The sequence below is a fragment of the Bufo gargarizans genome, chromosome 9 (assembly GCF_014858855.1).
Source record: "Bufo gargarizans isolate SCDJY-AF-19 chromosome 9, ASM1485885v1, whole genome shotgun sequence".
In the NCBI taxonomy this organism is placed as follows: Eukaryota; Metazoa; Chordata; class Amphibia; order Anura; family Bufonidae; genus Bufo; species Bufo gargarizans.
In genome coordinates, this window is record NC_058088.1 from 159064317 (window position 1) to 159082940 (window position 18624).

The following is an 18624-nucleotide window of genomic DNA, read 5'->3' on the forward strand; positions in this document are numbered from 1 at the left end:
AACAATGGACACGGATGCACACAACGGTCGTGTGCATGAGGCCTTAAAGGGACTTTAAGCTGGACAATCCCTGGGGTCCACTTGAAATGAAGAACAGGTAAGTATTTACCTAATAGATCCTGCATCGCTGCTTCGGTTCTCCCAGTTGAGCTCTATTTACCTGGCTGCAGCAGTGATGTGAAGTCGACCGCTGCAGCCAATCAAATGTGCGACCAACAAGGCGAGAGATTAGCTTCAGCAGTCACGTGTGGTTGACATGATGTCACTGCTACAGCCATTTACAAAAAGCCTGGACAGGAGAACCAAAGCAGCCATGAAGGCAGATTTCCTCCTGAAACTGGACAACCCCGATAATCTGCAAGCCCTAAGGCTTAATCTGCAGTACACCCTCCGCTTTCCTTGATTGAACATAGATAATCCAGAAAATGACCGGCACGTGAAATTGGAATGATGTATTTGAACTAGAAAAACTTTAAAACAATGCGCTAGAACGGGTTACGCTATATTTTAACCATGGTAATTATATAAACTATTATAAATTAACATATAAAGAAAGCAGCACCAATATACAATCCGGAAGGAGTCATCAGTCTATGTCTAGGTCGCTGTCATCACTGTAGCCCTGAATGGAAGGATTACACACAGAAGTGCGGACCAGATCCTTCTCTGGTAACAAGCTGCACTCCTGCAAAAATGCTTCCAGGTCGACAGCAAAGAAATCTTCCCCGAGTTGATCCGTTATCCGAACAAAATTGCCAATCAGCTCCCCGGTTTTGTAGACCAGCAGCGCTGGCAGAGCACTCTTGGTGAATTTACTGCTGGTTCCTAAAAGGGAACTTTTTACCCTGCAGAACTTCACCCCGGGGTACTCGGATGCCAGGCAGATTATGCTACCGCTGGCAGCTTCTGCACCCGAAACCTCGTCCTCGTAGATGAGGATTACCACCACGGTGTTCTTCTGTTCTTTATCGACAGAGTCCAGGAACTCCTCACCGCTGCTGATGTCAAACACTTGCTTGAAAACCTGCGAGTGGCAGAGCTGCTGCTTCATCTCATCAATTCTCTGCTTCCTGTATTGCTCCAAGAAGTCTTCATCGTCTTCCTCGTTCAGCATATTGTACTCTTGCATCGTCATCTACAAAAGAATGGACATCATCAATGGCTCAGTCCAGCAACCGTATAACGGACACCGGGGTAGGAACCCAATCTAATCATTGATTTGCAAAATGGTTCTTTACGGTTAGAGCAGTAAAACTTTAGAATATGGATGGTACACTGACAGATGCCGGAATTTCCACAGCAAAATGTAATCCTTCTGAATAAAATCTAAAAGTGAAGATTTTTTTCTCATTTTTTGTGGCTTTAAGAATGTAATTTTCAATGTTGTCGTTATATACAAGGAAAAATAGAAAAAAAAAAGGTGAAAATTCCTGCTTGTTTCATCACGTAAAACCCATTTTTCACACATGGATTTAAATTAACAATGTTCTTCATAGAGACATAAAACGTATCTGCATGTATTCAAATAGAATATAGACCTATGTATTTCCCTTTCATTGTAAAGGAAAGGGTTCTTTACAGTTAGGCCTCTTTCACACGGGCGAGATTTCAGCGCGGGTGCAATGCGTGAGGTGAACGCATTGCACCGCACTGAATCCGGACCCATTCATTTCTATGGGGCTGTTCACATGAGCTGTGATTTTAACGCATCGCTTTTGCATTACGTGAAAATCGCAGCATGTTCCTCTTGGTGCGTTTATCATGCAACGCAGACCCCATAGAAGTGAATGGGGCGGCGTGAAAATCGCAAGTATCCGCAAGCAAGTGCGGTTGCGGTGCGATTTTCACGCACGGTTGCTAGGAGACGATCGGGATGGGGACCCGATCTTTTTTATTTTCCTTTATAACATGGTTATAAGGGAAAATAATAGCATTCTTAATACAGAATGCATAGTACAATAGCGCTGGAGGGGTTAAAAAAATAATAATAATTTAACTCACCTTAATCCACTTGCTTGCGCAGCCGGCATCTCTTCTGTCTTCTTCTTTGAGGAATAGGACCTTTGATGACGTCACTACGCTCATCACATGGTCCGTCACATGATCCATCACCATGGTAAAAGATCATGTGACGGACCATGTGATGAGCGTAGTGACGTCCTCAAAGGTCCTATTCCTCAAAGAAGAAGACAGAAGAGATGCCGGCTGCGCGAACAAGTGGATTAAGGTGAGTTATATTATTTATTTAACCCCTCCAGCCCTATTGTACTATGCATTCTGTATTCAGAATGCTATTATTTTCCCTTATAACCATGTTATAAGGGGAAATAATACAATCTACACAATCTTGAACTCAAACCTGAACTTCTGTGAAGAAGTTCGGGTCTGGGTACCACATTCAGTTTTTTATCACGCGCGTGCAAAACACATTGCACCCGAAAAACTGAACAGCGGAACGCAATCGCAGTCAAAACTGACTGTAATTGGGTAACTACTTGCGCGGGTTTGCCGCAACGCATCCGGACACGCTCCTGTGAAAGAGGCCTAAGAGTAGTTAAACTCCATAATATTTGTATTTTTTTCATTGCTGCTATTCAAAAGTCTAAAAAGTTCTTTCACGACTTATGGTATTGAGATTTAATACACCCAAGTTTCAATCGGACAGGGGGCTTTGGTCTGTCATCCTCTGGATCAGCTAAGGTTGAGAATGGTAGAGCTTTACGGGCAAGTGTCTTTTTTTCCCATACTAACCACATAAAGAAAAAGCAACCCAAGCACTGATTTTACCTTTGAGTGTATTTTTTCGTCAAGCTCCTTCTGCTTCTGTTTGTCCTTCTCCTCATCATTGTGAGACTTACACGTCATAGACAACCTTTTCACCAGCTGCTCCAGTTCCTTCTTCTGCTCCTCACTCTGCTCCGTCTCCAGCTGCTTGTAGCGCCTCCAGTCATTAATGACGCCTTTTGGACCTAAACAAATCACAGTTTATTTTGTGAGACAATTGATGGAAGGGTAATGGTGCTCCTGTGGGATTCTAGCACTGCCTGCAGGATCCGTCAAAACGTATGCAAACTGATGGCATTTGTCATACGGATCAGGGTCCTGATCCATATGACAAATGCATTGAAATGCCGGATCTGTCTCTCCGGTGACATCCGGAAAAACGGATCCGGCATTTATTTTTAAAAAAATTGCGGTCTGAGTCTAAGGGTCCATTCACACGTCCGTTATAACACTCCGTTTCCTTTCCGATTTAAATTGGAACTTTTTTTCGGATCCATTAATTTCAATTGCTACTGCAAAAATGCGGACACCAATCATAGTGCTGTCAGATATCACGGAATCCGTTCCTTTTTCCTATTTTTGAGTATGCGGATCCTGAAAAAAAATTAAGCTTGTCCTACTTTCTGTCCATTTTTCGGGTCCGTTGTCCATTCAAGTCAATGGATCGGCATAAATGCGGATGACATGCACAAAACCATCCGAATGTCATCCGATTTTGCGGATCCATTGACAGGAAAATGGATGGAAACCCCCCCCCCCCAAAAAAAAATAACTGAATAACGGAAACATGGAACGGATTCGGAAGCACTTTAGTAAAAAAAAACGGAAGGTTGTACTGAAAAACGGATCCGCAAAAAAAAAAAAGAAAAAAAAAAAGGAACGTTTATCTGGAAAGGTAAAAATAATGACGTGTGAATGGACCCTAAGACTGCAATGCCGGATCGGTTTTGCCGGATCCGGACTTAGAGCCGGATCCGGCATTAATGCATGTCAATGGGAAAAAATGCTGGATCCGGCAAGTGTTCCGGAATTTTGGACGGAGATAAAACCGCAGCATGCTGCGGTATTATATCTGCTCTAAAAAGTCAAAAAGACTGAACTGAAGACATCCTGATCGGATTTCTCTCCATTCAGAACGCATTAGGATAAAACTGATCAGTTCCTTTCCGGTATAGAGCCCCTAGGACGGAACTCTGTGCCGGAAAAGAATAACGCTAGTGTGAAAGTACCCTTACATGGCAGAGACGCAGGGCTAATAACTGCAATCGACAATAACGGCATTACACCTAGCAGAGCCTCTAGGTGTAATGATAACGTCCCCATTGCCCTAGAGGCTCATTTGCATATGTTAAAACATCATTTTTCTCAGCATTGTGGGCACTTATGAACATGGGACCAACACAGATGCCGTCAGCTGCCAAGCGCACATGTAACAGGTCAGCCAGTGTCATAGGTACAAAACTGATGACAGATGCACCTTAAAGGGAATGGGTCATAAGAAAATGACCTGCTGTTTAAATCACTTTTTTAATGTTTAACATTTTTAAATAATTTTGATGATGTTACTTTTAATTTTCCATATCACTTTTTATATTTAAACTAAAACCAAAACTCCTGCAGTTTTTGCACTGACCACTATGTCTAATAATTGGCGCCACTTCTTGGTTTGTACAGGTCATTTTACTGCAGTTAAAGAGCTTCATCTCTGGGGGGGCATGTGGGCGGGCGCACGTAGCTCCCAGCCTGATGTAAAGCTGCTCCTGCCGCTGCTCTACCCTCCCCCCTATCTGCCGCACGTTACACCGCTGACCTGCCGCTTGTTCCACCATCTCGCTGCCCTGTTCTTCAGTGCCTACAGCAGTTGATCGCAAGGCTGAGATAGGAGGAGAACGGAAACCCCTCCCAGCTGTGATGACTAGCTGAGATGTATTGATGCCCCTTTCTTTTTCATCTGGAAATCTGCTATTCAGCAAGTCGTGACAACAGTGAAGAGAGGGCCCAGGCTGAGGGGTGTTGGAAGGGGGCCACGAGAAGTGGTTCTAAAAGTATATATGTGGGACCTGGGTGACAGAGGGGGAAATGTTACTAATTGTGGATAAAGGAGAGTGCTGTGGCTTAAGCTGGGAGGCAGCATTAGCTTGACCTATTCATTGTTTATTAAATTTGCGGTTTGGGGGAACGTGGCATGCGGCTTATGGTATAGCCTTAACATTAGGGTCCATTCACACGTCCGTTATTTCTTTCCTGATCTGTTCCATTTTTTGCGGAACAGATCTGGACCCATTCATTTTCAATGGGTCCTGAAAAAAAATCGGACAGCACAATGTCAGATTTTTTTTCAGGACGCATTGAAAATGAATGGGTACAGAACTGGTCCAGATCTGTTCCGCAAAAAACGGAACAGATCAGGAAAGAAACAACGGACGTGTGAATGGACCCTCATTGCCAGTGAATGTTGGTTTAGGAAAATTGGAAGTTACGGGTTATCTATAAAGAAAAACCCGTTAGTCTTTAAAAAAAAAAACTGGACAAAACTGAGTTAATTAAGAGGTATGTGAGGTGTAACAGCATGGGAGCCCTGTTACTGGTCCTATACTGCTTAATAAGGAAATGGCCGGAAGAACTGATGCTTTGCTATGAACCAACCCATTTAACTTAGCCAACTAACTAAGCGACTGCCACTGACTCTTATGTTATTAACTGTCTGAGCTGCGAGCCCTATAATCACGAAAGTTCTTTAATCAAATTAACCGTACTATAGCGTACGAAGGTGGAGAAGGCCTATTACTGGACGTATGAACTAGTGGAATCAGCGAACTATTTATATGAACAACTGTTTTGGGCCTGTATGTTGATTCTCCCTTTCTGATGGTTTATTTGGCAGAATATTGTGGGGTTGTAAAAAGAGGTGGGTGGAGGAAGGGGGGAAAGGGGGCTTGTGGATAGCAGGGAAACTTCTAGCGATGGCTAGACATGGGGTGGGAAAAAAGGGCAAGGGGCAGGTGGAGTTAAATACCTCAATCTCCCCAATGCTAAAAAAAAACCTGAAAGATCCAAGCAATTATTCCTGACCAATATGCGTGGACAGACTAGTCCTTAAAAAAAGCCTGCAAGATATATTCCAAGAAATTAAAAAATGTAGTCTGGCAATACAGGACCTCTCTCTCCAGACTGGAAATATTAGGTGGGGAGTCGGTGGGGCTCCTCAGAGCGGATGTTCAAAAATATAAAGAAAGGTTGATAGAAATAGAGAAAAGAGCATCTGACTCTGAGGATCTTTTGCAGATAACGATTAAAGAAAAAAAAATCCTTAAAGGAGGAAAATAGGGAATTGAAAAATAGACTATTGGATTTAGAAAATAGGTCCAGAAGGTCTAATCTGAGATGTCTGGGAATCCCAGAGGGCGTGGAGGGGCAAGACCCCTGCGCTTTTATACAATCTTGGTTGATGGAGCAACTGGGCAGGACATCTCTGATTATAAAAACTTTGTGGAACGGGCCTACAGACTTCCGTTAAAGTTGCCTCCACCTGGAACGAGACCGAGATCTATAACTCTTAATCTATTATCAGTTAAGGATAAGGAGGAGATATTGCGCAGGTCAAGGAAGAAAGGGAAGCTAGGATATTTGGGCGCAACAGTAATGTTATTTCCTGACTATGCAAAAGAAACAGTAAAGGAAAGAAGTCGGTATATTGATGTTAGGGGTGGACGATATAGGCGATATGCAATATAAATTTGTGCCACGATATGGATTTTGAGCATATCGCCGGACCGCGATATGATTGCGCTCTATGCGCGCACCATGTTCTCCTGAGCCGGCACAGTGGAGAAGGAGGGAGTCCCTCCCTCCCCACTGTGCGCGGCTGCCGCTGACCACCAATGAGAAAAGAGTAGGAGGAGGAGGGGAGGGACTGACAGTAAATCATTGAGTTTTCACGATCTCAGTGAGAGCGTGAAAACTCAAATCCGATGGTATATTCTAGCCCCCAGGCGTTCCCATGGTGACAGGGACGCTTGCCTGGGGGTTAGAATATACAGGGCCACGCCGCTCACAGGAGTACATTTATAAACTAATCAGTAACTTTAACTTTAATCAGCGACTCTTTACTTGGATACCTTACTCTGTCTTAGCTCCGGTAACAGCAGCCACTAGCAGTGCGGGCGGGCGGCGCTCACTCACTGACGTCACGCGCCTGCTCCTCCCACTAGGCGGCGCAGGCGCGTGACGTCAGTGAGAGAGTGCCGCCCACCCGCACTGCCTGCTGTTACCGGAGCTAAGACAGAGTAAGGTATACAAGTAAAGAGTCGCTGATTAAAGTTAAAGTTACTGATTAGTTTAGGGGAGGGGGATCTGTGGACGGCGCCGTTTAGGGGAGGGGGATCTGTGGACGGCGCCGTTTAGGGGAGGGGGATCTGTGGACGGCGCCGTTTAGGGGAGGGGGATCTGTGGACGGCGCCGTTTAGGGGAGGGGGATCTGTGGACGGCGCCGTTTAGGGGAGGGGGATCTGTGGACGGCGCCGTTTAGGGGAGGGGGATCTGTGGACGGCGCCGTTTAGGGGAGGGGGATCTGTGGACGGCGCCGTTTAGGGGAGGGGGATCTGTGGACGGCGCCGTTTAGGGGAGGGGGATCTGTGGACGGCGCCGTTTAGGGGAGGGGGATCTGTGGACGGCGCCGTTTAGGGGAGGGGGATCTGTGGACGGCGCCGTTTAGGGGAGGGGGATCTGTGGACGGCGCCGTTTAGGGGAGGGGGATCTGTGGACGGCGCCGTTTAGGGGAGGGGGATCTGTGGACGGCGCCGTTTAGGGGAGGGGGATCTGTGGACGGCACCGTTTAGGGGAGGGGGATCTGTGGACGGCACCGTTTAGGGGAGGGGGATCTGTGGACGGCACCGTTTAGGGGAGGGGGATCTGTGGACGGCACCGTTTAGGGGAGGGGACTCAGCTCCCTGCTGCTGTGTGTACTATGCACAGGGCAGCAGGGAGAGTGTAAAGTCCTATTCACCCTTATAGAGCTCTATTAGGGTGAATATGACAAGGGTTCTAGCCCTTAAGGAGGCTAATAAATAAAAAGTTTAAACACCCCCCCCAAATATAGAAAACAATATATCGCATGTGCTTAAAATTATATCGCAATATAGATTTTAGGCCATATCGCCTACCTCTAATTGATGTGAAAAAAAATATTGCATTCAAATAACGTGAAATACTCTATGTTCCCGGCTAAATTGAGGATTGAATGGGAAAGTAAGAATTGGGTTTTCGATACAGCGGAAGCGGTTGGAGCATGGATCAAAGAAAAGATAAGGAGTTGAGGGGCACTTGGGCTGGCTGGCAGGGGGAAATGCTAAGATAGAGAACCAGGACTGAAGCTAGCCTGGCTCATTCAGAAGGGGGTGGGTAGGGTAGGTACTTTGCTGACAGAGCTTCATCTCTGAACCCGGACATATCCCCATTTTCACCCCCCCAGCCCCTCTGACATGAGCATCGGGGTATTTCATGCTCTGATGCTCTCTTTTGCCCTTCACTGCATCACAAGGGCTGTTTATTTATATTGTTTACACTGCTAGGCGGAGTGTTCCCGGTTTACAGACTAGGGCAGCGCTAAAGCCTGCCCATTAGTGCCAGTGACGTCACCAGCACTAAAAGCAGGCCATGACGGGGACAAGCCTCCCTAGCATCGCAGGTGACGCTAGAGAGGCACATCACGTCGCGGTCTGCTATTGGCTGCTCCCTCCCGTCACCAGAAGTTTTGATCCGATGCAGCGGCGGCCGTGCAGGGATCAGGAGTGACACGGGTACGGAGGAGTGGGGTAAGTATAATCTATATGAGGTGCCTAGGTATTGGGGGGGTTATTACAGGGGTTGGAGAACACCTTTAAGAACAGCTCAGACCTCCAGCGGTCATGTGCTAATCACTGGCCACAGCGGTCACTCTCACATGTCCACTGACATGGCAGTGACAGGCTGCAGCGATCATCGAAACAATGAACGTCGCGTGACCACTGCAGCCCTACTGATTAGGCAGAGTTGTAGCAAAAGGCACATTTAAAGGGGTATTCCCATTTGGACATTCGTGGCATATCCAAAGGTCCGACATCACGGAAGTGAACACAGAGGCACATGCTTAAGACAGGGTGCAGGTCTCACCACCTATTAGGGATGTGCCAACCTTGGAACACCTCTTTAAAAGCATTTTGAAGCAGCATCATAATGAATTGCGCTACCAGGAGTCAGGACAACACCCTAAGGAATGAATCGCCCATGAAAAGCATAAAACGGCACTGAACATAGTGGGAGACCTTTCAAGAACGCTATAAGCCATACATACCTGTGTTGACTGCACTTCCCTCCTTCCCTCCATCGGATTCTCCCACGGTTCCCTGCCGTACCGCACGATCCTGCTCGCTGTCCTCGTCATCACTGCTACTGCTGTAGTAGTACTGACCCTTCTCCCCCAACAGCTTATCGTCCAGGGTGGTCATTATGGCGCTATCATATATGACGAGGAGTCTGCAGACTGGAATGATACAAATACACATACAGTCACCATGGCAGATCACGATGGGACAGGGAGACAGGGAATATGACGTAACAGAAGGTGGCACATGGGAGGGCGCTGCTCTAGAGCTTAGAATTCTGCTAATGACAGAGATAAATCCCAGATAAGTTACCATGGAGATGAAACAACGGCCCAGATGCTCAGATCTGTTGCCTCAAATATGAAAGTATATTTCCACATTCATTATTGATATTCCAGCGGGCGTCCATATTGGAAGCTGGCAGCACACAGCTGGCACTGTACTGCCCGCTCACAGCTCCCTGAAGATGACCAGATGATCCATATGATGAACACACATCCAAACATATCCTACGATACACCGGTCAGCCTAGGAATATGATCACATGGTGGACTTTTCCAACTGAAAAATCTGCTGCGGAAATCCTAGGCTGCCCTGGTAGATGATTAGCAGTAGGATAGGCCACGGACCTGCACGGAGAATTATGGGGTCATTTATCAAACTGGTCTAAAGTAGAACTGGCTGAGTTGCCCATAGCAACCAATCAGATCCCACCTTTCATTTGGGACAGCTCCTTTGTAAAATGAAAGGAGGAATCTGATTGGTTGCTATGGGCAACTCAGCCAGTTCTACTTTACACCAGTTTGATAAGTGACCCCCTTAGTCCTTTCAATGGAGCCAATCTACATGTAGCTACCTGCTGACAGTCCATGTGCCAAAAAACAACACCGCACAAGGGAAGACATGCTGTCTGCGGTAATAATCCACATGGTGGATATATTTCACCAGTGCTGCCAGAATAAAGGTGTAAAGGGGTTATCCAGGAAATAATATGGATGAGCTATCCACAGGCTGGGTCATCATTATCCCATCGGTTGGGGTCCGAGTCCCAGCACCCCCGCCGATCAGCTGTGGCACTTGTTGGAGCTCTGGTGAGCCTGGTGGCCTCTCGGGCGCTTACCAAGCACAGCGCAGTACATTGTATAGTGGCTTGGTTTCTGACTTGAATGGGACTGAGTTGCGCCTAGGCCATGTGACGTCGCTAGCCTAGGAAGAGACTAAGCGCTCACGCAGCACTGCGACCACGTCATACAGTTGATCGGCAGAGTTCCCGGGTGTTGAACCCTTGCTGATCTGATACTGATGGCCAGAGGGCGCAATAACGCCTGTACAAGCGTCATAGATGCCTGTTCAGGCCATTTTGCTCCCTGGAAAAAGTCTAAGGCCTACCAATACGCCTTAGACTGTTGCCTGCCATTCATCAGTGCGATGAGCGCTGTGAACGGCACAGGCAGCACAGCGATAATGTTACCGCTGCCTGAACCAATAACGAAGCTCTAGTCTTTACAGTGAGGAGCTTAGCGATTGGTCAGCTTGAGCTCCTTATGGCGCACCGCTCTGAAGTGAGGAAGGAGGCGCATGATCCTCACCGGTGGGGTAAGTGGCCTTGCTGTGAAATTTAGAGGGGGTTCCCGGATCTGAGCGCCTTGTTTTTCTCTATAATGATGAGTCTGAAGCGCTCAGCGGAGCGCCGTCTCTACTCCCTGCGGTACTGAGGGCGGCCTCAGCAGAAGGTCTAGGGGACCGGGCGCTCAGCAGTGAGGTAAAGTCGCTGAGCGCTTCAGACTCCTGCTTATAGAAGTCAGCGAGGCTTCATGCACAAGGGCGCGTCACAGCTCCATACAACCTCCACAACGGACAGACCTGTCACCTTTCCTATGAATCCATCAAGGATAATTCATTGCCGCATGTTCCATCAGACGCCGAACTAGAGATATTGTCTGCTATAAGGATATCTTCTGTAACGCGGCGCCGCATGGCGGCACGTGGTGCTACAAGGACTGCATGTGGCCATTTACAGCCTCCAGGACATACAGTCCCTCTGCCAAGCGCATTAAGTCTTCGCTGTATAATCCAATAACCAAAGCGGTGGTGGCAATTTTGTGGCTTTATCTGGTGGCATGAGATAGGGCAACGGGGTCATGGAAGACGAACTCCCCTTTATAGCGAGATCAAGCACAACACAAAATGACAGCCTCTAGATCAGGGACCAGCAACCTCCGGCACTTCAGCAGTTCTGAAACTACAACTCCCAGTATCCTCCTTTCACTTCTTTGGGAGTTACAAGAACAGCTGAGCAAGTGTGCATGCTGGGTGTTGTAGTTTCACAGCAGCTGGAGTGCCAAAGGTTGCTGCACCCTAGATCTACAGGCGAGCCTGGTGGTTATCACTGCGTGATGACGTCATCCAGATCATGCAACTGTGGCGGTGCGAGCACCTGGCACCAGAGGTATGTGCCCCGGGTCTTTCGCTTGTGCCCTTGGCACCAGCATGTACCACCATCCATTGTGCCTGTGTCCTGCTCCGCCAGTGCCTCAGGTCTCTTCAGAGTCTACCAACAGCCCCGATGCCACCGATGTACCCACCTGAGAGCTCATCTACAAGGACGTATTTCCCATGTAATAACAATTCTGGGGAATCAATTCTTGAGACTCTATATTGTACCATTACTCTATTAATCCTACTAGAACTTATGAACGAATTGCTAGTAGTCTGCAATAAAGGTCCAGCTGGGCGTTACCAGTTGACAGCACTGATTTAATAATGTCAGGCTGTACAGGTACACCCCCATCTGGACCTTTACTGCAAACTGCTAGCAAGTCATTCATAACTAGCAGGAATAACAGAGGAATGGTGCCACATAAGATCGAATAGATGCTCCAGGACTGTTATTACATGGGGGAAGGGGGTGCAAGTAGTTAACAAAACAGACAAATCCAGAGAGGTGAGGGGTCCTCGTTAATGACAGGTGATAAATATCGATATTAGGACAAACCCTTTAAACCTCATAAAATCACTGCAACAGTGACCTCAGTGGTGCCGACCCCTCAGTGCAACAGTGACCTCAGACATACTGTACATATCAGTATATACAGTACATTATCACACTATGTACACTATAATAGTATAACCGTACACAATCACACTACATCCCACTAGGTGCACTACATCATCGCACTGTGCTACCCTAAGCCTGCCACCCTGACCCTGCAAAGCCTTCTGTGCCACCCTAAGCCTACATAGCTTCCTACTGTGCCAACCTGACCTTGCAGAGCTCTCTGTGCCACCCTAAGACTACATAGCCTCATACTGTGCCAACCTGACCCTGCAGAGGTCTCTGTGCCACCCTAAGGCTGCAAAGCCTCATACTGTGCCAACCTGACCCTGCAGAGCTCTCTGTGCCACCCTAAGCCTACATAGCCTCATACTGTGCCAACCTGATCCTGCAGAGCTCTCTGTGCCTAATAGCCTCATACTTTTTCTGGCTGATTGGTGGGGCCCAGTGCTAGGTATGGCATGGTCAGGCAGCAGGGGTGCTGTTTGGCTGCTGGGTCCTGTCGCCACCCGGGTTGGCGCTGCTGCGGCGGTGGTCGCCGTGCAGCGATGCGCCAATGTTAGGTTAGGACCTACTCATAGAGGCAACCTTGGCGTGGTGAGTGGGCTTATTGCCTTTTGATCAAAATGTACACTAGTGCCTCATTCAGCATGTAGCATGGAGGTGGTACACATGCGCTATTCAGTGCTGTCTCCTGCAGTAGTAGCAGGGATGAGATCAAAGTATAGCAGTGGATGTGCGATTCATTTCTGGTCTTTTCTCCCTTTATTACTTACATAGCCTCATACTGTGCCAACCTGACCCCGCAGTGCTCTCTGTGCCACCCTAAGCCTACATAGCCTCATACTAGGGGTGCACCGAAATTTCGGCGGCCGAAAATATCGGCCGAGAATGCACCTAATCTGTTTCTGCCGATATTTTTACATATCGGCCGGAAATAGCGGGGAGGGACTGGGAGGAGGAGCCGGGGGCCGGTGCGTTCACTGTGCTCCGGCCCCAAGCTCCAGTAGTTATAAAATGTTGTACAATTAATAAGCATTCTATTCATTTGGCCCCCCTCTGCAGTATTACATTCAATACAGCCACATCCTACTCACAGGGCTGTGCTGGCCGGCCGGGCAGACGAGCGGCAGCGTCACGACTGACGTCACATGCCTGCGCCGCCTCCTTCATTCAGAAAGTAGGCCGGGCACATGACGTCAGTTGTGACGCTGCAGCTCCTCTGCCCGGCCGGCCAGCATTAAGATGACAGCCCTGTGAGTAGGATGTGGCTGTATTGAATGTAATACTGCAGAGGGGGGCCTCATGAATAGAATCCTTATTAATTGTACAACATTTTATAACTACTGGAGCTGGGGGCCGGAGCACAGTGAACGCACCGGCCCCCAGCTCCTCCTCCCAGTCCCTCCCCGCTATTTTGAAATATTTTCTATTAATCTATTAATTGTACAATGGGGGCTGTGGATGGCACTGTTATGGGGTGGGGGTCTGTGGATGGCACTGTTATGGGGTGGGTGGGGGTCTGTGGATGGCACTGTTATGGGGTGGGTGGGGGTCTGTGGATGGCACTGTTATGAGGTGGGGGGGTCTGTGGATGGCACTGTTATGAGGTGGGGGGGTCTGTGGATGGCACTGTTATGGGGTGGGTGGGGGTCTGTGGATGGCACTGTTATGAGGTGGGGGGGGTCTGTGGATGGCACTGTTATGGGGTGGGGGGTCTTTTAAAAGTATTTGGGCAAAAAGCCATTTTCGGTTTCGGTCAAGGGGTATCCTGAATTTTCGGTTTCGGTTTCGGACCAGAATTTTCATTTCGGTGCACCCCTACCTCATACTGTGCCAACCTGACCCTGCAGAGCTCCTGGCCTCTTCTGGTCCCTGCAGGACCAGTTAGCGGCTTGGGAATGGGGCAGCAGTGCGGGGCAGGTGGGACCACAGACAGACAAGGGTGTTTTTTTTTGTTTTAATGGGGCACAGGTCAGATGCATTGTGTTTGTCGGCTTGTAGGCCTGACCACCCCTTGAACATCGGCTGACCATCTTAGGCTGCATCTAAGGAATCCGGCTGCAAGAGTTCTCTGGGTGTGGCATAGCCGGACAGTGCCGCCTGCCCACTGGACCCCATTGACTATGATGGGAACCAGCAGCTTAAATGTCGGGGTTCGACTGGTCAACAATTGTTGCACCTGACAGTCTTATATCCGGGAGCAGCTGGATCCTCGATAATTTCCGGTGTGCACGTGGCACTACCCAGCTTTCCCACATCCAGAGAACAGCTTGCCGGACTCCTGTGCCGCAGGTGTGAGGCTAGACTGATGTGTATGGAGGCCACCTCACTTACCGGCCTGCAGATTCTGGAGGAGAGAAGGATCAGGCGGAAGGATCTCCTCTCCCTCCCTGCATTCAGGACACACGCATGCTATTCCAAGCCAAGCATGCATGTGTGCGGGGATATCAGGAGAGTGCAGTTCTGCCACCATTTCTATCACTCCAACTTTGCAAATTCTTGAAAAGATAACGTTCTGACGTAGTCAGTTCCTAGGCCGCTGCATGCGCCTCCGATGGCCTTCTTGTACAGATTGGAGTAACAGGGGTCCGGATCAGACACGCAAGGTTTACCACCTGGCCATACGTGTGGTCACATGCCTCAAACACGCAACCACGGATGTGTTTTCACGGAAAGCTGCGTTATGGAGGCGTTTCTTTTATCAAGCAGAACATGGGCCCTCGTAACACGGTCATAACCTGATCCATAGGTTACAGGGGCCACTCACGAAAACAACAAAGGGCGTTCAAGATTTTCCACACTGGACCTTTATGTTCTGGTGGGAAATAAGCCACCACCAGAGGGGTCCATCAGCGGCTTCTTCTTCACTCATCATTGCAAACACATGCATGCCCAGCCGAGCCGAGCGTGCATGTGGGGAGCTGGGCAGGACACTACAGAAGGTGTATTGGGGTGGATGCAGATGGGAAACCTGATGGGCTACAACCCTGGGCCCCCCACTGATTCCTGGGGCCCCGATACAGTCCTATGGAGGAGGGGCAGCAGTACAATGCATCCCACACAACACAGACCACACGGTACCTGCACTGTAACGATCACCTCCTCCGACAACGGGAAGAAGAGAGAAGGGCGGGGATTGCAGGACGTCATGTGACCTGCCTGGAAGAGGAGGAGCCTCGAGGCGGGTAGAGCTGAGGACAGGAGGGAAAGGCGCGTCCGGAGTGACGGAGGAGTCACGTGCTAGTGAGCGGTCACATGACCGGGTTCTAGCATGGAGATCCTCCCCACGGCAGCTCCGCTCTACCCAGGTGACTGGTGACAGTGTCCGCAGTGGAGGGTCCTGGAGGAATGAGGCACATTTATCAGTACTGCTGCAGACCATTCTATTAAAGGGGCTCTCCAGGCTTTTCATAGTGATGATCTATCCTCAGGATAAGTCATCAATATCAGATAGGCGGGGTCCGACACCCACCAGCTGTGTGAGGAGAAGGCGTGCAAAATGTTGCCCCTCCCCCTTCACTTTTTATATCCGCACTATATCATGCCTCCCAAGTGTCCCTCTTTTTGGACCAAGTCCTTCTTTGATCCTTAAAGGGGTTCTGTAGTTTTTTAAACCGATTATCCTCTGGATAGATCATCAGCATCTGATCGGCGAGGGTCCGGGACCCCCGCCGATCAGCTGTTTGAGAAGGCAGGGGCGCTGGCAGTAGCGCTGCGGCCTTCTCGCTGTTTACCGCTGGCCCAGTGACATCACGACTAGTATCAACTGGCCTGGACGGGGCTAAGCTCTGTTCACTTGAATGGAGCTTAGCCCAGGCCAGTGATACTCGTGACGTCACTGGGCCTGCGGTAAACAGCGAAAAGGCCACATCGCTGCTGCCTTCTCAAACAGCTGATCGGCAGGGGTCCCGGGTGTCGGACCCCCGTCGATCAGATGCTGATGATCTATCCAGAGGATAATCCGTTTAAAAAACTACAGAACCCCTTTAAGGATCAAAGAGGGACTTGGGCCAAAAAGAGGGACACTTGGGAGGCATGATATATATAGTGTGGATATAAAAAGTGAAGGGGGAGGGGTAACATTTTGCACGCCTTCTCCTCATACAGCTGGTGGGTGTCGGACCCCCCTCCGATCAGATGCTGATGATGTATCCAGAGGATAGATCATCAGTTTTTAAAAAAAACTGCAGAACCCCTTTAAATGTCCTTCTTATACATTTACCAAATTGCTCCTTACTAAACTGTCTGGTTTCTACCTGTGTATTACACCATAACTTCATGGGATTCTAAGTCATAACATGGTAAACCTACACACAGACACCATTTTAGGGTGGAGAATATTTGCCGACAGTCTCTTAACCCTTTCACTGTACGTTGCTGGAGCGATAGGCAAACATGACGCCCCCTCGCACGTGCAGCGGGTGTCTTTTCTGTCAGGTCTCTGCTGTTTTAAACAGAAAAGATGTGTGGCCAGTGTCGGACTGGGGTGAATAGGGCCCACCAATAAAATTTATTTTCGGGGCCCACTGCACAGATACATTCAAATATTACCAGCAGCAAGATACTACCAGATGATTGAATATGGGGGTCCCTGCAGCAACTTTGAGAAGGTAGGTCCTGGGGAAAAGAGGACACTGGCTAGCTTTCCTCTGTACCTAGAAGTCATGTCATCTATCTGATCGTGTCTATAATAATAAACTGGGTAGTTTCTTTAAGAATCTGTCACGTTTTTTATATGAACACAGGCTGGTTGAGGTGCTGTACATTGAATATGTATATAGTACAGTAAGTCTACTGTGTTATGTGCCACTCGTGCAGGGGGTGGGAGACTAGGGGCCCACCGGGGAATTCACCTGTACCCCTGTGGGCCAGTCCGAGCCTGTGTGTGGCTAATTACTGCGACCGTCAAGAATGCCGATCGCGGTAATTAAAGCCTTTAGATGCCGCTTCCGGGCTTGTTACCGGCGTCCTCTGCGGCCAGTGAGGATGCCGGTAATTGATTTAAATGCGCTCTGCTACGTTGAAGAGGGTGAGGGCCTTCATGCTGCAATTTGTATTGTGGCCCCCAGGTGGCAGACCAACATATGAAATGAGCAATAGACAGAAATAAATGCGTTTTAAAAATCCGATTGTTCAAAATAAAAAAAATGCATTTTGTATGTTCATATACGAGATTCAAAATCATTAGAAAAGTACAAAATACTGTTAAAAAATGTACAAAAAATGTAAAAAATAACCCCCCTTTCTGTATAATAATAAAATAAAAAAATAATAACAGCAATAATAATAAATACCTTAATAAAAGATATAAACATCATGGGCATCACCGCGACCGAAAATGCCCGTACTATTAAAATATTTTTCTAATACGGCGAATGGTGTAACGGAAAAAAAGGGTCAATATGGCCAATTTAACACTTTTTCATTGCTTCTCTTACCCAAAAAATGTAATAAAACCTTACTTATAAGACAATTAAAACAAAAATGGGAAATTAAATCCCTAAATAGGTATCTGGAACTTGGTATCATACCAAAGGGATTACAGCTCTCAAAGATCCCAGCTCAAGATCTAATAAATGATTCCTTCAAAGAGGAATGGGACAAACTCTTAATCAAACAATCTATATTGTTAATAGAACTGATTGTCAAGAGAAGGAAGCAAATATTAGAGGATACTACGGATAAAATAATAAAGATGAAGGAAATCATTCAGAAATCCCCCATAAATGAGGAAACCACAAATTGGGAACAAAGAATTTGTAAGAATCTAGGTTCCATAGAACAGGAGATAATTAATAAAAAGAGTAAAAAGATTAAAAAAAAACTTTAGAACCGACAGTGGTGAATATGTCCCAAGAGATAATAGTCAACATCATAAAGATCAATACATACCCACTGGAGAACCAAATATAGAACATATAAGAGAAGAGAACATCCAGATGGATTATGATATCCCAGTGAGGAACCGTTATGAGACAATCAGTAATAATCATTTTTTAGATGGGACCCCCCCTCACCACAAAATAAAAACAAAACCCAGGCAGTTGAGAGAGAGAACACCCGAACGGAGGAAATCTCCTTTAGATTTAAACCATTATCCCCCCAGGAGTCATCAATACAATTTGAGACACAGGGAACAATATCAAGAAAGTCAGTACAATCCAAGGGAAAGAGGCCCCCAGGGAAGGAGGGAGAACAACACCTTAAATCGATATCAATACCACTACGAACAAGATCTAAGAGAACTAGAAGGGGAAAGAAGAAGAAAGAAGGGTCGCAGGGACTGATGATACATACAAATACAGACTCAATTATTAATTTGAGTCATACATCACTCACTCCAACACAAATCAATTTGTTAAACAAGGGATTAAAATTTGCCCCAACAGCACAACCGAATAAATTTGATATTTATATCGG

At 47.6% G+C, this 18624-nt stretch overlaps 1 protein-coding gene across 1 annotated transcript; it reads right to left on the minus strand.

Annotated features, from left to right (window-relative positions):
• Nucleotides 1–437: 437 nt before the first annotated feature.
• On the minus strand, nt 438–15409 carry PDCL (phosducin like). Its single transcript, XM_044306530.1, has 4 exons — nt 15286–15409; nt 9116–9304; nt 2788–2969; nt 438–1135 (listed from the first exon to the last, which is right to left on the minus strand). Exons 2-4 carry the CDS (start codon nt 9267–9269, stop codon nt 587–589), a joined length of 885 nt encoding a protein of 294 aa, XP_044162465.1. The 5' UTR covers nt 9270–9304; nt 15286–15409; the 3' UTR covers nt 438–586.
• Between the last annotated feature and the right edge of the window lie 3215 nt (nt 15410–18624).